Source organism: Notamacropus eugenii, chromosome 5 (assembly GCF_028372415.1).
Source record: "Notamacropus eugenii isolate mMacEug1 chromosome 5, mMacEug1.pri_v2, whole genome shotgun sequence".
NCBI classification, from domain to species: Eukaryota; Metazoa; Chordata; class Mammalia; order Diprotodontia; family Macropodidae; genus Notamacropus; species Notamacropus eugenii.
This window is the reverse complement of record NC_092876.1, coordinates 336,371,997-336,393,816: the sequence shown is the minus strand read 5'-3', so window position 1 is coordinate 336,393,816 and position 21,820 is coordinate 336,371,997. Positions and strand designations below refer to the sequence as shown.

The 21,820-nt window shown below is 46.6% G+C and overlaps 1 protein-coding gene and 1 long non-coding RNA gene across 16 annotated transcripts in view; one reads left to right on the top strand and one right to left on the bottom strand.

Annotated features, from left to right (window-relative positions):
- TNK2 (tyrosine kinase non receptor 2) overlaps positions 1–15,130 on the bottom strand; it is a 44,953-nt gene extending 29,823 nt beyond the window's left edge. For 2 of the 15 annotated variants that reach the window (XR_011967944.1, XR_011967945.1), the window contains exon 1: positions 4,795–4,962. Coding sequence is in view for 10 of the 15 variants with exons in the window: in XM_072613688.1 (XP_072469789.1) it covers positions 4,795–4,911 (117 nt within the window). In the remaining 5 variants the exon portion in view is untranslated. Of the gene's footprint in view, positions 1–624; positions 1,750–2,223; positions 2,297–4,794; positions 4,963–4,996; positions 5,542–14,936 lie in introns of those variants that run through there. The other 13 variants (XR_011967943.1, XM_072613688.1, XM_072613681.1 and 10 more) reach the window with 9 other exon arrangements.
- A 1,249-nt stretch (positions 15,131–16,379) lies between these two features.
- Positions 16,380–21,597, top strand: LOC140506474 (uncharacterized). The gene is made up of 2 exons (XR_011967942.1): positions 16,380–16,606; positions 18,178–21,597. It is a non-coding gene; the product is annotated as an uncharacterized lncRNA (long non-coding RNA).
- Positions 21,598–21,820: the final 223 nt, after the last annotated feature.

The window sequence follows — 21,820 nt, the reverse complement described above, 5'->3', positions numbered from 1 at the left end:
GTCTTAAAGGAAGACGGTTCAAGGCTCCCTCTAATGAAGCGCAAGGCTGGACAAGACAGCCCAGAATGACTTCTCAACCTCAGGGGAGGAACTTGTGTGTGGAGGGGGAGGAAAAAGGGAACAGAATTTGAGGGTAAAAGTGGTCTGTTGAGGAGAGACAACATCTCCACTCCCCGAAAGCTAGCACATCTACGGCTACATATCCTCATGCAAAACATGTTTTATACATATATATATATATATATATGTGTGTGTGTGTGTGTGTGTATATATGTATATATACACACACATATATATACATAAAATCTGTATGTATGTATGTATATATGTGTATCTGCATATATTAATGTACAGACACATACATATACACAAACACACACCCCTACCTCTTTCTAATAACACTCTCCCACCCTCTCTATGACCACTGAGGGAAACCAGTACTGGATGGAGGGGTTAGGAGAAAACAGTACTAGGGGCAAGAAGTTCCTCAGATCAGAATTCTCATTCTCACATCAAATTGACATTAGCACCTAGAATTCCAAGTCCTTTCTTCTTGTCCACCACCCAAGGGCTATGTACTATTGGGGAGCATATGCCCACTTTCTCTGCTGTCCCCCTACTCACTGTGTAAAGACGTAATCGAAGCCGAGTCAGGAAAGGGAAGGAAAACTCCAGACCAGGGAACCTGCGACGCATCTCTGAGGCTGGCCCTAACCCACTCAACCCTCAAAAAAACAAGTGCTTGTGAGGAGGTCACTGGGACTCCAGGACCCTAAGCTGATAAGAGTTGCAAGATGTGGGAGCCTCCTGGCCCCCAAGCCCAGGGCTCTCTACCAAAGACAAGGCAACTGGGGGTTTTCCTTCAAAAGCTCCCAACATTCCCACTCTCCAAAAGCTACTTCACAGGAGGGTGGGTGTGCTGCTCTCCTGCCCTGTCCCTGCTTCAGGATTCTTTCAGAGCTGTCTGGGGAAGAGGGTTGGTCAACTAGCTGTCCTCAGGCTGTCTCTGTCTCTCCCACCGCCCAGCTCAATGGTCACAACTCCAGTCCTCACTCCTTTGTAGCTCCCCTCCCAGAGGAGCTCAGGCATTGGCTGAGAAAAGACCTCTCTGAACTGTAGCCAAGAGGGCGGTGGGAATGGGAGGGGGGAAGAGGAGAGTGTGTGCTTCCTCTGGACCTCCCAGTCACCCATGGCTCCCCTCCCTCTCTCACTGTACACAAGGCCCCCTGTCTCCTGCCTCCCATCCCAGCCCCCGCTCTTCCAGACAGCCCCTTAGATGGGGGTGGGGACAACTGGGGGGCGGGGAAGGGTAGTGTCAGGCCCCAAAGGAACAGAATCTTTCAGTTCCATGAGTGATTGGCCCTGAGGCAGAGAACTCCACAGCCCCTTTCCCAGTCTCCGAGATTCAGGTAACACCCCTTCCCTCAAGGCAGGCTCCTCAGAGACCCTTCTTCTGTCCCCTTTGCCCCCACGCTTAGTTATGTGGCTCCTGGCTCAGACCCCATGTGTCCCGGTTGCTCTGGTGCCCGTCGGAAATAGGGGGCTGGCAGCCAGCCAGGAGGCAGAGCTGGGACAGCCGAGTCAAGAGATGAGGTGGGGGTGGGGGAACAAGGGGACTTCTCCTTCCCGTCTTCAAGAGGGAAACCCTATCTTCAGCTCACAACACCCAGACCCCCTCACCAAACCAGCCAGTACAAGTCCTACAAATATCCTCTTTCCCCTACCACACGTATCCCCTCTCATCACTTCTGCCACTCCCCACCCCTGAAGTGTCATGATACAAACACCTCCAGCCTTCTGGTCGCCTTCTCAATCCTCTCAGCCTGTCCTCCCTCTCCACCCTCCCCCGCCCCCAGCTCAGAAAAGGGACTGAGAGATGCTCCCACCCCCAACTCAACATCCTCCAGACACACCTGACAGCTGCAGGAAGAATTCTCCAACCCCTCTCCACCTCCCCCCGCCTCTCAGTCAGACCCAGGGAGCCCCTCTTGAATGGAATACACAAGTCCCTTGTCCCAGCCCAGCTGGTTAACAGCTGTAAGGGACACCAGCTGGCTGGGGAAGGCTGGCAGGAAAGGGCTTGGTGAATCTGGATCCTCAGATTCTCTCTTTCTGGGGTTTCTCCCTCAAAGGGGTGGATAACAGTCCTCGGCGGCTCTCTTCCTCAGCTCCACTATCCCCATCCAGTTTAAGAAAGTTCCCCATCCAGTCCCCACCGCTCACCATTCAAGGCTTCTTTCAGTTCCAGTCTCACCCTCAAAGCACAAATTCTCTCTGGGTCAGGCATTGGTGGTGCCTGATGGATGGAAGGAACGAAGGGAAAGAGTTATGCTTGATCCCTCCTCCAGCAAAGGGATTGCCAGCTTCTAATGTGGTCCCCCAAAACTACCCAGTTTGTACTCAACCCAAGGAATTTCTAGGTCAGTGCTACATGGACAGGCCAGCCAAGAAAGGGTTAACGCTGAGTGAAAAGCAGAAGCCAACTTTGCTTCCCAACATTTGGGGAGGAGAAAACCACCTTGGGTCAAGTTCACTGTTACCTCCTGCCATCCTTCTCTAAGGCATTCCAGCAACTATAGTCTAAATTCAGATCTAGTGAGAGCACTCAGATGTCCTCTGAAATCCTGCCTCCATTTTTCTCATAAACTCTGAGATCTGACTTTACCCGGGTGGCCGCTGCCCCCTGCAGGCTCTAGGAGAAAACACCAACCCAGCCCTCCCCAGGGGGAGAACCGACATGGAGAGGCAGCTTCAGCAACTCTCCTTTTAAACCCCAGCCATCTACCAGGAGGGAGTGGAGAAATGCCCTTCCAAATGGACCTCTGTTCCCATTCTATCTCTACGGTTCTGCTAAGGAGGGCTGTAATGGACAAAGCCAACTACCTCTACAGGTGACCCACTCTGGAGAGGAATCAGGCAAGGTGTGGATGCACCTAGCTCCCCTCCCCCATACCGCCCCCTTTATCTCCTTCCCTATTTGAAATCCTCAGCACTGCCCTCTGTCACCAAGAAAGCACTACTTTCTCATTTCTGAAGGGCACAGATGTACCACCCTCACCTGCTCACATACCCCACGGAAAACGTAGGGATGAGGGGGAAAGGGAAACGGTATACCTGCCTAATTTTACCCATTTATCTCATCCCCTTCCCTCCTCCACCCCCAAGGTCTATCTCTCCACCCTCCTCAACATTTGTTAAGCAATGATAAATTAACTTATCCCTAGCAGAGCCCAAATGGCAGGGAAAGTGCAAGCTTCTGATCCTAAGATCCAGGGAGCAGGTAAAAGGGACCAGGAAGGCAGCCAAAGCCCATCGGCCTGACCAGACCTCCCCTCTTTACCTTCCCCATTCTGCCAGAGCATCTTTACCGATCAAAGACCCCCACAGGTAGGACCCTGGCCCCAAGGCCTTTCCTCCCCCACTGCAACCTCCCAGATTATCCCTAAATCATCCATGATCCCGAAGATCAAGGGCTCCCTGAAGAGCTGCCATTCTCTCTCCCTCTGTTATCCCTTTCCCCTTCTCACCTTTAGGCCCCAAATCCCACCACCCATCTGGGAAGGAGGCACTCCGGGCAGCCAGCTGCTCGGTCCACTGCCCAGCCCACCTGCGGAGGTTGGGTTTGCTTCCTCACTGTCCTGTCTGTCCCCTCCCCCTAACCTCATTCCCAGCTTCCATTCCGCTGTTGGCGACACAGCCTCAGCAGTGCTAATGCTCATGCTCCCATCCAGACCAGTGGGCCCTCCCCCACCGCTCTCAGCTTAGGAAGAGGAAAGAGAAGAGCCCTGGAGAGGTGGGGGCAGACCCAAAGAAGGGGGAATGACTCTCTAGGCCACAGCCTCCTTAGCCTTTTTGCATGTAACAGACTTCTTTGGCAGAGAGGAGAAACCTAGAGATCCTTCTTAGAATAATGTTTTTAAATGCATAAAATAGAACACCTTTAACAAAGGAAACTAATGGTTAGCAAAAATGGAGATGCAATTTTTTTTCCCCTATCCAAGTCCATAGACCCCCTGAAACCTGTCTAAGAATCCCAGGGAAAGAAATCTTGCCCTAGGAGGTCTCATCTTAGCCACTAAGTTGGGGTTCCCCCCAATCACAGCCCCTTTACCCCAGCTTCCCAAAGAAGGGACCCCAGATCTCATCAAAACTTCAGGGGTTAAAGGCCCCTTTGAATGAGGGCTCAGTTTGGACTTGGAGATACTAAGTACCATGTGATATGAAGACATCCTCCACTTCTATCTCCCCTCCCTTAAGGGTGGGGAAGCTACCTGGGTCACCTCTTCTCATGAGACACATTTGGCACAGCAGAGTAGCTGATGCTCTGGCCAAACTTGCCCTCCCACTCCCCTATCAGAATTTAGTTCAGAATACCTGATTATCTTATTCACAGGGCTTTCTTTTCCCAAGGAGAAGAGGCCCTCGAATTCAGGGTCCTGGGAGAGTCCTCTTACAAATGGTGAGTCCTCACCTGATCAGAGAAGCAAGGCCCATACTCTCTACCCTCAAGAGTACCACCTAGCTCCCCTTGCTCACTTTCTTTTCCACCCTCCTTCCCTTACAAATCTCCCAAGCCCAAATGCTTCACCTTCCCACCAAGGAACCCATTGTCCCTGACTACTTAGAGTAGTCTAGTGATATAATTCCCAAGGCATGGTCCCTGCAAAACAAATGCCCACAACTCTGGTCGGGGGTAGAGGTTGTGAAGGAGATGGAGATGGGAGAGAGAGGAGGAAAGAAGGGAGAAGGGGAGGTGACAGGGGAGAGAATCCATAGTATAGGCCTAAGGCTCACCTCTGCCTGGCATAGCTCCAACCTGCTCCCCAAGAGTCTGTGCTCTCCTCCTGTCAACCCCAGGGCTACTGCTGGATTAAAGAAGTTCTCTTCCAGAGACTCCTCCTCTTTCTTCATCCTCCAGGGCCTCTAACCACCCCCCCCTCCACATACACACACCCTCTCATTCCCCTGGCATCTAAAGCATCCACTGACTCCTTACCAGGTATTTGGGGCTGTGATGGGGACATCTCAGTCAGTCTAGGACTGACACAAAGGAGATATGCCCTCATTTATTCTGGCAGCCAGCTCCTGCCTCCCTCCTCCTTCACCCTTATTGCCCAAAAGAAGCTTCAATTCTCTACTTGTCCCTGGGAAAACCTCAGGGAGGTCCTTATTGGGAAATGATCAAACCGGGATGGGAGGAGGAAGGGAGACTCAGAGGCTCTTAGTAACTATCTCCTCTCCTTCCTTATCTTCCCCAACATGGAACCCAAGGCCAGCTGGATGGAGGGTGATGGTTTATGTCATGCTGGGCGCCCAGTACTCCCAGGTCCCATGCCTGACCTTCAGGTTGAAGTTTTGTGCCTTTGCTCCTCTCTTACCCCACAGTTAAGATAGCTTATGAAGAAACTGTTCCAAGGATACTTTACTAGGGATTCCTACTTTGTCTAAGTCCTCTTCTGGTTAGTGGGAAGTAATGACTGTAACCAAATATCATTCAAATGACCCAAGTTTCTCCCCCCTACCCCCTTACCATAGGATGTCTCCAGTATCCAAATGATGTTTGGCAAGAAGTGGAAACAGCTCCCCCCTCCCCTTCCACACCTAGCCTCCTTCTTGCTCCACATTCCCTAGAAAGGAAGGGATTTGTGCCTAGGATCTCTGCCCACCTTCCCACCCCCACAGGTCCCCAAAGCAGCACTAAAATGACAAATTCACACAGAGGAATAGACTAGCTATGCAATTTCCGGACATGAGGATTTTACAAAACAATCTACCATAATTTAAGGAATATATGCCAACCTATGAGCCAGACTAATTCTTACCTCCTCACCACTGGGCCTTGAAGAATAACAACATGTTCCCAAGTCTGGAACAGATCCCTTGTTAACAGCTAACAATATGAGGCAAGCCTTCCCTTCTTCTTCCAAAACCCACACCATCCCTGGCACTCCCTCCCTCTGGGATTCAGGGCTATAAGTGTGCAGATGCTGGACACCTGTTTCTGCATTCTGATTCCCCTCCACTTCAAGTGCCATGGAGGGACCCCCTCATCGTTCTCCCTGAGAACCCAAATGACAGAAATGTGTCCCAGGCAATATGCTGAATGGTTGGGGGTGGGAGATTTGGAGAAACAGATACAGAGACACACAAAGAGACAAATATAAACCTTTAGCCCTTTATATGATAAACCCCAGGGCAGAAAGAGAACTCACAAGTCTTTCCTATCACGACCTCTCAGTGCTTTGAAGACCAGTTTAAGCTCAATACAGAATGAAGATTTCAACATATTACAAAATCCTGGGCTCTCAGTCTATACTCCTTTCTGCAACATGATTTGGAGGAAAATAAGAAGGAAGTGGTAGACAGTGAGACCATCCAAATAGAGGCAACATGCCGTGGTGAGAACAGACCTTCAAATCAGGAAATCCCAGCCCAAATTTCCTGCCATCACTGCTAGTGGTGTAACCAAGCGCAAAGCTAGCCCCACCCTTTGAAGCCTCAATTTCCTCATCTGTAAAACGAAGGGGTTGGACCAGAAAAGCTTTAAGTCCTCTTCCAGCTCTAGAAACCCAGAGGTCTGTGAACTCAATAGCCCTACACTCTTCTAACAGCCTTCATGATAAGAACAAGGGAGCAACTACAGGAGAGAGGGAAGATTTACCTTTATACTGAAAGTAGTCGGCATCTTGTCACTGTTCTAGTTGAAAAGAATGATTAAGCAGGACCAAATCCAGTAGGCCTCAGGGATCCCCTCCCCCAAACCCTTCTTTGCTTTAATCCAGAAAAGCCAGAGTCTTCATGGGACAAATAGGAGAGATGATGATGCCCTCTGGGAATGTCAACTGGATCCTTGCTATTCCTACTCCAAGCCTAATAACAGCTCCCTGGCTATTACAAATCACAAATCTCTTATGGTTTCAGCATCACTTTAATGCAAGCACAGTCTTAAATGAACTCTCTCTCTCTCTCTCTCTCTCTCTGTCCCTCTCCCTCCCCCTCTCTCTCTCCTTCTCAGCCCCCTCCATGGTAACAGGAAGGGAAAATGCTCCAAAGGCCTTTCTCTGCCCTCCTGTCACATTCCACTATCTTGATACCACTAAGGCCACCACCCCACCAGGATAGGGAAGTTGGTAAATGGATGAAGGATCTCACGAGGGGTTGATCTAGAAGAGGCAAAGATTTACCCAACTTGGCTCATTCTGGGAAAGGCTAGAATGTTGTGGCAGGGGTTGAGTCAGGGCAAGAGGCTCCCCCTCCTTACCCACCCTCACACTCTATCAGGACACTATAGGGAGAAACTATACTCTCCAAAGGGACTAAGGCAGGGGTGGAGAACCTGAGACCTCAAGGCCACAGGTGGCCTTCTAGGTCCTCAAGTGCAAACCTTTGTTTGGATTCAGTCAAAAGGATGCACTTGAGGACCTAGAGGGCCACCTGTGGCCTTGAGGCCACAGGTTGCCCAATCCTGGACTAAGGGTTGGCTGTGAAGATAGGACGCAGCTCTCACCTAGGAGACAAAAATCCCCCAACAGAATTCACAACTCCCACCTACGTATACAACATATTTGAAACTGTTTCACCTAGCTATAGCATATAGCTATATGCCTGTGATAACCTTGTAGACAGTGTTCACATTGTTAGCGTTGGGGAGTGGGGGGTTATTTCTCCATATCTTTTAAACATTCCTGGAAGGACACCCTCTGCCCACCTAAAAAACTATTAAGGATCCAAGTTGATAGAATGGAGGGGGAAAAAGTCTGTATTTGGAGTCAGAAGATCTAAATTCAAATTCTGCCTGTTACTCTCTAGGTGACCTTAGAGAAGTCATTTTCCTCTCTCTGGGACTTAATTTCTTCAGCAGAAAAATGAGAAAGCTGGATTAAATGAACTTTTATGTCCCATCCAGCTCTAAATATATAATCTTGTGAAGTTGTACAACCATGTTGACAAGGACTATTGAGGACTTCACCTCAACAGTCTTTTTGCTTTCCACCAGAAAGTCAAGGGTGGATGGCAGGGAGGAGAGACAACTAGAAAGTACTAGAGCCCTCGGGCAGCTGGGTGGGGCAGTGGAGAGAGTGCTGGGCCCAGAGTCAGGAAGACTCATCTTCTGGAGTTCAAATCTGCCCTCAGACGCTTCCTAGCTGTATGACCCTGGGCAAGTCACTTAACCCTGTTTGCCTCATCTGTAAATGAGCTGGAGAAAGAAATGGTAAACCACTCCAGGTTCTTTGACAAGAAAACCCCAAATGGGGTCATGAAGGGTCAGATACAACTGAAAAGAACTAAACAACAAGAAGAGCCCAGACACTCTGCAACAGCCCATACCTCTCATGGAGGAAACTGAGGCTCAGAAAGAGCTATGAACAGAGCCCAGACAAATATTTATTTAATATGTCACTCAAAGGCATAAATCTACCAGTTCAAAGTTATTATGATGCAAAAAAAACAAAAATAAAAAATACCCTACTTCCTGCCTCCCCTGCCAATCCTCAGATCTCTTCCAGAACCAGGCAGAGGGAAGGGCAGAGAGGAGTTCTAATCAGCCCCTGCCCGTACTCACTCTTCTTTATGCTCAGTCAGAGGCCAGAGTCCTCACAGTGGGAAGAGAGGGGCTTGAGGAGGGGTTGAGAAGGGAGAAGCAGGGGAGGGGCTATAAACTTATGGATCTAAGGTCCAGACCTCTCCCTGGACTGTAAGTCCAAACCTACTATTACCCTCTTGGACATGTTTCAAGGGGCTATGTACACTCAGTGTGGTGCTGTCCTAGACAGGGAAGACATCCCTAGGGCTAGGGGTGTCAGGGAAGGGGGTAGTCCTCCAGGTGGAAAAGATGTCACTTGAACTAAGCCTTGAAGGATTGTAAGAGGCAGAGCTGAGGCTGGAGAGAATTCCAGGCATGGGGGAGAGGGGGCTTAATGGAGTGCAGAAAACAGACAGGAGTTTGGTGGGAATACACTTTGTCAAGGAAGTGGTATGAAATAATTCTGGAAATGTAGGTAGTTCCCATGTCTTAAGTGCCTGACTGAGGAGTCTGCATATGGCTTAGGGTTTTGGGGGGGGAGGGAAGTGGGAAGGATTTATCACCTATTATCTATCACCCCAGTCTAGGGAAGAAAGGAGAACAACCTTTGACCTCTTCCCCAAAAAAATTGCTCCAAGGGCAATCCTGGTCTTTTGATATCTAACTCAAGATTCTTTCCATCATGCTTAATTTCCTTCTTCAGCCCTCCACATAATAGCTAATAGCTAGCATTAAATAGTGATTTAAGGTCTTCAAAATGCTTTACCAATATTATCTCATTTGCTTCTCACAACCCGGGGAGGTAGATGCTGTTATCTCCATCTTACAGACAATAATAACATTAATAATACTAGCTAACATCTCTATAGTGCTTATCATGTGCCAGGCACCATACTAAGTACTTTACAGTTATAATCTCATTTGATCCTCACAACCCTGTGAGGTAAGTGTTATTTTCCCCATTTTATTGTTGAGGAAACTGAGGCAGATAAAAGTTGAGTGACTTGCCCAGGATCACACAGCTAGTGTCTGACGCTGAATTTGAACTCAGGTCTTCCTAACTTCTGGTACAACTAATCAAAGTTAGTAATTCTAAAAGACATAGAGATCAATTTCTTGGAAGCACCCTATGACCTTTTCCCTCTCCCTAGTGACCCTAAGGATGGGCATCAGCTGAGAGTTAGGACAATGCACTAGATGACAGAAGCTAAGACTGTTAGAACTAGAAGAGACTCCCCCTCTCACACCCATAAATTAGGGACAAGAAAATTGAGGCCCAGAAAGACCAGGCCAGGGTCACACAGCTGAGCAGCAATAACAAGGTCTCCTACCATCAGCCCACAACTGAGACACCCAGGTTCCACCACTGTGCCCTGGGTGGGGTCATCAGGGTGAAGGGAGTTAATACTTGGGATTGGAAAGCCTCAAGATAAAGAGCCTAGGTTTTAGCTCCCTTGGTATCCACAGCAGAAGAAAGGTAACAACTCTTGTGGTTACAAGAGTATGATTTTAAAAAGAAAGAAAAAAAAAAGAGTCCTGTTACTGGAGTCAGAGATCTTAAATTTGACTAAACTTTGCAACCTTCCTAGCATAATACTCTCCATATGTCTGAGGATTAACAAATGTTTCACTGACATTTATAAATGAAATGTCAGGCACTGCATTAAGTACTTTACAAATATCTCATTTGATCCCCACAACACTACCAGTTGCAGGTAGGTACTAATATTATCCCCATTTTACAGTTAAGGAAACAAGCAGAAAGAGGTTTAAATGAGATGTCCAAGTACACACAGCTAACAAGTAACTGGTCTAATTGGAACTTAGGTCTTCCTGACTCCTTTCCCAGCACTCTACCCACCACATCACCTAGCTGCCAAAAAGTGACCTGGTCTTGAATTTAGAAAATTTTAAGACTAGGTTTGAACAACAGCTCTATAACTTATTAGTTGTGAAACCCTGGGCAAGTCCTCTGAGTCTCAGTTTTCCCCTCAATAAATGGATAACAATATTTGCATTGCACAACCTATTTCAAAGGCTTCAGTGAAGAAATTACTTTATAAACCTTAAACATAACCGTGCACTAACTAGAATTAGTTATTATTATTAAAAATATTGTTCCAGAGTTCCTTTTCTGGTTTCTTCTGATTTAAAAAGTAACTGATATTCAGCTTAGAAATAAATGCCACATGACTACATAAATATAAACTATGTCAAATTGCTTTCCTTCTCAATAAGAGAGTGGAGAGAGGGAGAGAATTTGGGACTCAGTTTTTAAAATGAATGTTGAAAATTGCTTTCAGGAGCAGAACCAGGAGAACTTTGTGCACAGCAACGACCACAGTGTGCGAGAGTTTTTTCTGGTAGACTTGGAATTTTGTAATAACACAAAAACTTCTTATAAAAAAAAAAATCCCAAAGATGGTCCTCAAGGCAAAATGCCTTCCACACTCAGAGAAAGAAATATGGAAGTCATTCACAAAATGTAGCAGATCATGTTTGTGTATGTGTATGTGTTTGTGTATCATGTTTTGATTTGTTATATGATTTCTTTCATTTATTTTAGTCTGACTACATAGCATGACTATAGTGAAAATATACTCAATAGGAAAGTATATGTAGAACCTATACAGAATTGTATGCAGTCGTGGGGAGGGAGGGGGGTAGTGGGGGGTAGGTGTGGGGGGGATAAAATCTCAATTGTATGGCAGTGATTGTTAAACATTAAAAAATAATAAAAAAAAAAGAAAGAAAATTGCTTTCACATGTAATTGAGGGAAAATAAAATACTAATTTTTAAAAAGGAATAAATGCAGCACTCCATAGAACATAAATGCAGTTTTAAAAAAAATATTGATAGAAATGAAATGTAGGAGGTTCTTTCTTAGACGGCTAAATGTTTTTTTGTTGTTGTTTTTAAATTTAGTCACTTCTAATACATGCCCATCACCAAAAACTAGCAACTCAAGATGGAAAAGAATACTAACTATCTTTAACATACACCTCACCTATGCAGTTACTCCTTTCTCCCCAATGGTATAGCCACAACTAATAACAGAGGAAATCGGGAATATTGAGAGGGTGGAGAAAACGGATAACCAGACAGTGACACAAAAAGGTCATATTCAGATCCCTGACCTGAGTTAAATAACCTCCCTCTTCCTTAGTTTCCTCTTCTGCACAATGGGATACTAACAGTACCCATCTCGCCAAGGACTAAACGAGATAACAAATGTAAAGTAAATTTTAAAGAATGATATCAATGCTAGCTATTACCTATTATTATAATCTCATCAGCATTTACAGGCCTTCACAACCTTGCCCCTTCCAAGACCTTACTATACATTACACTGGTCTTCCTATTGCCCACAGGAAACTCCTGACACCCCATGCCTAGAACGCTTTTTCACTCTCCCTCTGTTCCTTTAGGACTCAGCTCAAATCCCATCCTCTGGGGGGCTTTCCAAGTTCTCTCCCCAAGCCCCTTTCCAGCTCCAGTGCCTAATCTTCCCTTTATACTGTACATACCTTGTATGCACAGTTATTTTCCCCTATTAAAACATTACTTTCTTAAGGGCCATGTCTTCCCCCCACCCCCCATTCTTTACATCCCCAGCATTCAGCACAATGACTTGCACAAAGTAAATGCTTCATAAATGCTCACTGACTGACATCCCTGAGATGGCATTTAAAATCCCAGCCTACACACTTCCACTTAAAGAGTATCAGGCCAGCCCCTTCAAGAGTTCTAAGCTCCAAAGCCCACACTCACAACTGAATCCATCCATCCTTCCTTCCTTCCTTCCTTCCTTCCATCTTCCCATCACACTCTGCTACGAGGCCTGTCCAGTCCAGCAAGTTGTTGGGGAGGAGGAAGGGAACAAACCAAACACAGAGACAGAGACAGTGACGTTTCCTTTTCCTACTCCAACTCTTCAGTTTGACAGGTGGGGAAAAAGAAACTGAATGTCACAGACCAGAGATTTGAAGCCAGGTCTTCTGGTACCAAATCCAAAGCTGACTGTTCAGTTTTTCTTTCCCATACTACACTACACTCATCCTTATAGCACACACAGGATGGCAGAGGGCAGATTCAGACAGGGCTGTGTTTAGTAACCAGGGACTTCGCTCAGAGCTAACAAGAAAGCTACTAGTTTACCATTCAAACCTCTTTTCTCCAAAAGTCCCCACCCCCACGGCCACAAGTATCACCCAAAGCCAACATGGAGGGCACAGGAGCCACGCAGGGTCACTCACTGGTGCCAGGTTTCTGGGGTGTGGGTTCTAAGGGGTGGCACGTCATCACTGTAGAATTACGGTTCTCCAACCGTAGCCTGGCAGGCGTGGGATGGGAAGCAGACAGACGGGTTTGGGTTTGGAGCGGGCTAACCGGCTCAGGCACAGCTGGCTGCCCTTCTGCTCTACAGGGGAAGAAATAGGGAGGAGCTCCTTTGGGCAGCTCATTCCCCTCCCTCTAGGGATCAAGTCCCAAAGAGGATGTCCCATCATTGGCTTGTAGTATAGCAATACTACAGCAGTAGAGGGGTCCCAACAGGTCATAACAGGAGACAAGGCTACAGATCCTCCCTGAGACAGAAAAGACCACAATGTGTCTTGTTTATAACTAGGAAGAAATAGAGACTCCACCTTCCTTACCCCATCTCTCCCCATCTCTCCAATCAAGGAAGCTGGGAAGCAAGAACTCTAATGTTTCTGACCTCCCTTCCATGGTTGTTCTATGGTCAGCTAAGGAAAAGAAGTGCTGCAGCATAACACAGGCGATGTGGGAGGAAACTGAGGCAGATCCTGGCCACCAGTCAGATGGAAGTAACAGACCTCAAAAATCTAATTCTCCCAAGTCCTTCTCCCCTATCATACAACATCTTTGGAGGCTAGAGATCACCTCCAACCAAGCTCTGGGTGTGGCTGCAGAAGGAGACACCCCCAATGCCAGAATTTTTGTCTGGCTGCCTTCTCCCCCAGGTGGAACAGAGCCAAAGAGAGATAAAAGCTGAAGTGGCACAAGCCTCACCTATTGACAGGGAACTACAGTTTTGATACTGGCTCAATACCCGAAGCTCATCCTGGTGTAAATTTAGCCTCTGTGTTAGGACTCCCCTGAGGGCAGCCACAGATAAGAAATAGAAGAGCTATTCCCCTACTCCAAGAGGACAGCATGGGTCTTGGAAACTCTAAGACCTGAGTTCAAATTCCAAATTCTCATACTTTTTAGCTATATAACCCTCCTGGGCAATTCATTTGACCCATAGGTCTCAGTTTTCTCAAATGTAAAAACTAGGATAATCTATTAATAAGCATTGGTTAAGTGCTTCCTATGTTCCAAGTATGGGATAATAACACTTGCATTAATTATAAGTCTTATACAGGACTGTGAGCAAAATGTTTTGTTAATTTTAAAAAACAAGAAAATTGTGAGCTACTCAATTCTTGCAACCTTATCTGCAGTCTCGCCTAGACCCAAGTAAGATTCTCACTATCTATACCTACCACCCTTCCGCCTACTTCTCATCCTTTTACCCAAGGGCTAATAATAATGAGATTCCTGTCATGGGGGGTGGGGTGGTGGAGAGAGGGCAGGTGCTACATTCATACCTCTGGCCCACATGGCAAAGTCACAGGGTAAGTTTTCTGCTTTCTGAGCAAATCACATTTGGACTGAACTTTTCTCTCTCCCTGGATGAGGCATCAAGTCCATCACTGACCTCACAGTCCTGAAGATGCCAGGTGCTTGCTGGTCCAAACCTACTTCTCCCTACCACAGGAAGGGCAGGAATCTCCTTTGCAAACCTTAAAGCACCATATAAATATGACACTACTAATATTGAAGTTCTTTTAATCCATAATAGCTTGGCCTGGAATCCCATTGCTTTCCTTTTAATATGCTCTAGCAACTGTAGCATCAAAGGATTTCTAATTCTGTGGACTGGTTACAAACTGACACCCATCACCATCTCCCATAAAAGGCCTCTTGAAAGGGGAAGTGAAGAGAGGGAAGGCTATCCCTCTGCTGTCCTTTTGCCAGGTGTGAAACATTTTGTTTTTCCGCAAGACAGTGAAATACATTCCAACAAAAGATACAAAACAGAAGGCTGTGTGATCATCTCTTGGTTTTGTGGATTATACTCATGGCCTTATCTGTGTCAGCCTTCCCCAAGTCTGTTGGGCAAATGGTCCAAGATTCATCAGGCAATTACTGAGTATCTTTCACCCCCAACCTTGACCAGTTAAACTGGAAGGTAAAGAGAGAAACCAAATAAAAAATATATCAGGGTCAGAGTGGAGACCCTTGACCTTATAGGACTGTAGTCATTTCCCACTGGCTGTAAGAAGCCTCACCAACAAAGGGACCCAGGTGTCCAAGTTAGAACTGAGATCTAGGTAATGCCCTTACCTGCAGCCTTCTGCCGCCTTGCCCCTGAAGGATGTGGGGAGAGAGGGGTATGGGGAGGAATGTCCCCAAACCACACTAGCTTCCAGGCTCCCCAAAAAGTGGTGAGAGGAGAGGGTCAAACAGGATACACTCTGCTTCTGGACTCCAGTGTCCAAACTCTCTCTGATTCATACCCCCCTTCTCCCCCACCCCACTCCACTACATCCTATGGTTCCCCAGCAAGCTCCTTGCCCCCCAAAGCTGGCTCACCACCTCCTCCTCCTCCTCCTCCTCCTCCTCCTGACCCTGTGCCCCTCTGGGGTGGCCTCTGCGCCCTGGGCAAGGCCCTGCCCCTTTCTCTCGAAATAAGTTTCCTGGACAGAGAACCTCACCTCTCCCTCCTGCACCCCCGGCCTCCAATTTGCCTCCTGCACCCCAAGCCGCCCTTCTCCTTCAGGTCCCTGGGGTCCTACCAGGCGGGCTCCCCCCAGCAGCTCTAAGCCTCTCCAGATCCGCTGGGTCACTTCCCCCCTCCTGTGCTTGCCGGAGCTCTCCCTAAAGCGCTCGGGGGGCCTTCCCCCCAACTGCCCCGCCTGCTTGCCGGAGCTCCTCCCCAGCGGCCCCCCCTGCTCCCCAGGGCTACCCTCCCACCACAGCGCTGGCTCCCCGGGGCTCCCCCCGCACTCCTCTCCCTGCTCGCTGGGGCCGCCCCCGGCCTCCGGCTCCGCCGGCTGTCTCAGCAGCCCCGCTCCCTCGCCCCGCTCCTGCACCCCGGCCCTGGCCTCCCCGCGCTCCTGGACCGCGGGGCTCCCTCCTCCCTTCTCCTGGTGCTGCTTCCTGGGACCCAAGCCCACCTCCTGCACCGCCGGCCAGCTCCCGGAGCGGCCCCAAAGCGGCAGGCTGGGGCGCCGCCGGGGGGCGCCCTGCTCCTGCACCCCCGCGCCCACCCCGCCCTGCTCCTGCACCCCTGAGCTCACGCCCCCCTGCTCCTGCACGCCGGGCCTCAGCCCCCGCCTCTGCTGCGGCTCCCAGCTGAGCAGCCCGCGCCGGCTGAGCCGCGGCTGCTCCGGCAGGGCGGCGCTCAGCCCCTCGGCGCTCGGGAGCCCCCCCGCGCTCGGGAGCCCCCCCCACGGGGCCCGGGGCCCCCTGCCCTCCTCAGGCCGCGCTGCCCCCCTGCTCCGGATGGTGATGCTGGGGAGGCCTCCAGCCCGCCGGGGCAGCCCCTGCCTCCTCCTCCCGGGCCACAGCGCCCGCCCCCGCCCCCTACCGCGCCCGCGCGCCTGTCTCTGGCCCCGCGCGCTCCGCCGCCGGCCCGGGGCTCGCGCCCCCGCCTGCCCCCGCAGGTGCCGCTAGAGCCTCGCCAGGGCCGGGCGGGAGGGGGTGGGGCCGGGGGAGGGAGCCGCGTGCGCGCGCCTGCGTGCCCGGGACGAGGCCGGACGGCCCTCGCTCTTAAAGGGCCCGGAGCTGGCGCGAGTCTCCCTGCGCAGAGGAGGTGTGCGCGCGCCTCGCTCCCGGCGCGGGGCGGGCGCGAGGCGGGGGGTGGGGGGTGCCTTTTGCTAGCAGAGGAATTAGGGCACGGGCCCCCGGGGCAAGGCCCACCCCGCCTCAAAGCCTCAGCTTCCCGGTCTGTCCAAAGAAGGGGGCTAACGAGAGCCTCTTCCACGCGTGGACCCTTTGGGCACGAGAGTCAGGTGAGGACCGTCTTTGGCTGTCAGTGATCCCTTTAATGTCACCTTCGTCTGGAATGTTCTGGTTTTGCGGAGCTTTTTAATTTAAATTCGTAATAACAGAAAATGCAGTTGAGAGGCTGCTGAACATGACCATGTCGTTCTCTTCCTCGGCCAAGCCCGGGGGGCCCGCACGAAGCCGGTGACGCCTTAGGGCTCGGCGCCCCCTTCTTGCGAACGGCTGGGGTCACGGCTCAGACGTCTGGGGGCCCCGGGGGCGTCGCATCCAGTCATTTCCAAACGTTCTGCGGTGATGCCCACCTTTGAAACAAAAAAGGGGAGCGCCGGCGCTCCCCTGGCCTTTCGGAAAAAGTCATCCTCACAGATAATTTATCTCACATGTATCCAAATAAAATCAAGAATTTATTATGCTTTTAAAATAACGGAGAATCGTTTTTAACCGCAATAAAACAATGTCATAGACAGTGACCGTTTAAAAAATCTATTCCAATTTCCGTGCGATGCCTGCTTCCAAGACCTGGGCTAAGTCCTTCCCCTTGCGGTTTCCCACGGCTACATTGTAACCTTGGGCAAGTCGCCTAACCTTTCAGTGCCCTAAGGCTATTTTTTGGATTTAAATTTCAGAGAAGGTGCTGACCTTTATTCACCTGGGAGATCTCCATGATGATGAAGTCACAGGTCCAATCTCGATCCCTAAAATTAATAATATTTAATATGATGGGAGGGCTTGTCCCTCAGGGAAAAGTTTCCAAAATGTCATTGATATTACTACTCCTTATTTCAGTAGCCATAAATGGAAATCTATGTTTTGTCTTTATAGACAGATAAAGCCGCAAAACCCCATTTCATAAATAGGTTATAAAAATTAATAAAAGTTTTATCACTTCATTTGATAAACCATTGAATTCTTTGCCTATAACTATATAACTAACTTTGCCTTAACTATGAGATATCTAGATTCAAATAAAAATTATATAACAAGATCAATCTATTAACTATTCTTGAACAGATAAAGGAAAAACAAATGTATCATGTTTGTTAATGGCAAATGGATTTCATTTGGACAAATCAAGGTCTTTATTTTTTTTAATCTTTTTTTTATTTTAGGCTTCAATGCTGAAACTTAAATATATAATGAGAAAAGAAAAAATCTATTATAAACTTAAATATTAAATACAAAATAAGGAAAGAAAAAATGTCATGTACACAGTAGAACGTAAGGGAGGATTCAAAATATGCAGCAATAAATTTCCATTTCAAGAATGCCTGTATAATAAATATTACATGTTATATTGAGAGCTGTCCATCTTTTCTTTGCTTCCTTATAGGTTTTCTCTTGTTCTTTGCTGTATAACTTTTTACTTTGTTCTTTCCCCCCCTACTTCCCTTATGCATATCAAGGTCTTTAAAATAAGATGAGGATTGCCTCTGTTGACCAGTGAGGCATTTTTAAATTTGGGAAACATATCAAAAATACTATTTTACAGATTTTTTTATCCTTAGCTCTTTTTCATTAACTGTTATTGTTTTTCTCAGGCAGAGTATGAATTTTAAAATGTTGTATTTTTTTATAGTCACCTAGGTGGTGTAGTGGATAGAGAGCCAGGCCTAGAGTCAGGAAGATTCATCTTCATGAGTTCGTATCTGTACTCAGACACTTACTAGCTCTGTGACCCTGACCAAGTCACTTCACCCTGTTTGCCTGAGCTTCCTCATCTGTAAAATGAGCTAGAGAAGGAAATGGAAAACACTACAGTATCTTTGCCAAGAAAACCCCAAATGAGGTCAAGAAGAGTTGGACATGACTGAAAGACAAATGAACTACAACAGTTGTTTTATGTATTCAGCTTTTTAAAAACAAATCCATCAAATATATAAGCTTCAAGGGAAAAACTGTTATAAAATGAATTGCTTTACCTCTGTTCTTAGCATTAAGAAAAATAATGTTTTCTTCCTTTAGTTCAAGTATACCTTCCATGCACTTGGATGCAAGAAAGCTGGCATATTTCCTAGTAATATAGAATTACTCTATGTTCTGCTTCTATGTCAGTACACAATTTTGTAATGTCTTCCTATAACTCTCAAATTCTCATTGCTATGCTTCCCTTTAACAGTTAGATAATAGACTCAATTAACTTTAAGAAAAGGCATTTATTCAACTGGCATTTCAAAAACAATAAATACAAAAATTTTCCTCTTAAATTCTGGATTGCAGTCTCCACAAATACACATGGAGTCTGGGGGAGGGCCACAGATTTAGTGCAATCAGTAGTACACACATGTAGGGAACATGTGTTGCCAAGCAACTCACAACTGTGAAACAGCTGGGTCCTAACATCCTTTTTTTCTCAGGAGTGTCCTCATGAGTTCTCCCCATATCTCCACTAGAGGAGAGAATCCGTTATCAGGTCGGTCCAAGCAGATCTTTCAACTGATGCTGCCACACTACATACTCTTCCCAGGTTATCTCTGCTGATTAGCTTAACTTCCTGGGCTTAGTCTTCAAGGGAAACTGTAGTCTCCATTATCTCTGACTTCAGACTTAGCTGGGTATTACTGGACTCTTTTAACTAGATTGCCTTTTTCTCTTTTAGGAAGGGCAGTGACCCTTGGTCTAGGATTGTCAGAAACCCCTGTCAATGATTCCCCTGGGCCTTTGGCTCTAAGGATTGTCACCTCCAAACAGGACATGGAAGAAGTCTAGTCTTTCCTATTTAATAATTCTTTATTGTTCAGAGAATCATTCCTTCAGTAAAGAGTCCTACCCTTACTTTTGGTGATCAGACAGTTATATTTTCCAAATTCTTGTTGGGGGATTACGTAGATGAGTGGCTGGGGAACAAAAGTTTAGAGGCAGTTAGTACCATGGAACAAGTTCATTGTCATTATTGGCCTTGAGAGAGGAATGCTTCCATTATGTTGTCTCTCTGTTTGCCTCTTCTGACCTTCAGCTTTTCTGAAATCCAAAGGAGGCTCACCATTACATCAAAAATAATTGCATATGTAACTCTTCATTCATATATCTTGATTTAGGTGATTGTGAAAGATGCAATGTGTCCAAATTGCAGGAGAAAACATATTTTTTAAACTAGTGTATGTAGACTTTCTGACATCAATGGATCTCCATCAAGGCAGAGTCCAATATACTTTTCCCACATTATATAATTTTCATTTTAATGAAGAGGAATTGGTTCTTGACCCAGGACCAAATAACAGAAAAGAGAATGATAACTAACTGTAAAAATGCTGTTACAGCACCAGACAGTGGCTCACATCTGAAGTCCCTGCTGCTGGGGAGGGTGAGGCTCGTGGATTTCTTGAGTTCATGGGTTCTAAACTACAATAAGGTTAAAATCAATTGAACGTCTACACTATCTGGCACCAACATGGTGAGCCCCCAGGAAGAGATAGTTGATTGTTGCCTAAGGAAGATGAACTGTCCTGGGTCAGAAATGGAGTAGACCAAAACTTCCATGCCAGTTAGGGGGGATCAGGCCCACCAATAGCCAGGTTGTACATGTTAGGAAGTCCTAGTCAAAAAAGAAAAAGCAGCCTAATCAGGTGATCACTTTATGAGATTTCTCTTAAAAAAAATAAACAAGGTCTCTCAAGTGAATCAGAAAGGAACCATGTCATTGGATAAACAATGATTGAGCATGCTATCCAGTAACCCTTAAAAAATACAGTTCAGTCATTTAGAGAGAGTTGAGGCAGGGTCCATCTTTTGAGTGAAGGATGCAACTCCACCGCCTTGGGGCAGGAGGATATTATCTTTCCCTTCTCTCACATTTACCTTGGTATCTAGCAGTAGAACCACTCCCACAGAAGGAGACGCTAGGTCCAGCAACTGTAGAGGCAGTTCTAGAGAGTTACACACACAGATGAGGTACAAACGCAGAAGCAGAAAGACAGACAGTCATTGAAGGCAGTAAATAGCTTCAAATAAGGGGTCCTCTGACAATAGAAATGTAACTAGTTCTTTACTCAAGAGAGCTAGCCCTAGTAATTGAAATTCAGGGTACAGAAAGAGATAAATGCTGTGATCCCAGCTGAACAACCCACCCAGCAGAGACACTGACCCAACAGAGGATTTTTGTGAAGATTGTGAGAGGAAAGAAAGGACTCAGACACCAGTAAAAGAAGAGAGAAGAACCTTGGACACGTGTTCCTTTCATGTGTACCTTGATACTGCTGTACCCCAAATCTGTGCTCATTATTCCCATGCACTTTGTATGTTTTGGTGGAAGAGTGTGACTCATGTTTGCGGGTGGTAGGGATGCTTTGTAGATGCTGTTCTAACTATATCTAGTATGTGTCATTGCTTTGAGCTAATTGATAAACAGACCAATGGGGGCTTGTGAACTATAGTTTTAGTTTGGTTACCTAAATGGTAGCCCCTAGAACCTGAGGTATTCACCCTCTTGTGACCCAGCCTATAAATGTGAGTGTCAACTTAGGGAGTATCTTAGAGGCAGTATAATGTTAAAACCTGTCAATTTAATTGAAATTTTTTCTTGATGTAGCATTGCAAAATTAACAAATCTCCAACATCAGTTTCTTTTTTTCAAAAAAAATATGCACCTGCATTTCTTCCTTCTGTCCCTCCTCTTACCTTCTCCAAAAGAGTCATCACTTATAATAAAGAATTTTTTTAAAGAAAGAATGGAAAAACCAAAAAATTAGCAAAACCAATCAACTTGTTAAAAAAAAAAAGTCTTTTGTTGTATGTAGTCTTTTGTACCCAGGGATTTTCTATCACAAGGAGTGGAGAGAAGTATCTTATCTTTTCCATGGGTCAAGCTTAGTCACTATAATTTCACCACATTCAGATTTTATTATTTCATGATTCTTGTTCTTTCTTTTTACCTTGTAATCATTATACATATTGTTTTCATGATTCTACTTATTTTGTATCAGTTTATGTCTTTCCATGCTTCTCCATTTTCATCATTTTGTACAGTACAGTCATAATCAATTAAATCCATGTACTACAATTTGTTTTGCCATTCTTTGATCAATAAAAATCTATTTGGTTTCTGGTTCTTTGGTACCACAAGAAGTGCTGCCCAAAGCAAAATAGGAAAATTTTAATTTCTCAAAAAATTGATCACAAGGGTCTTTACAAAAGTGTACTATTCCTTTCCTTCAATTTATCTTTCAGTCAAACCTTTTGAAGTCACTTTTGATTTGCCAAGCATTGTTTTGAGCTTATCAATA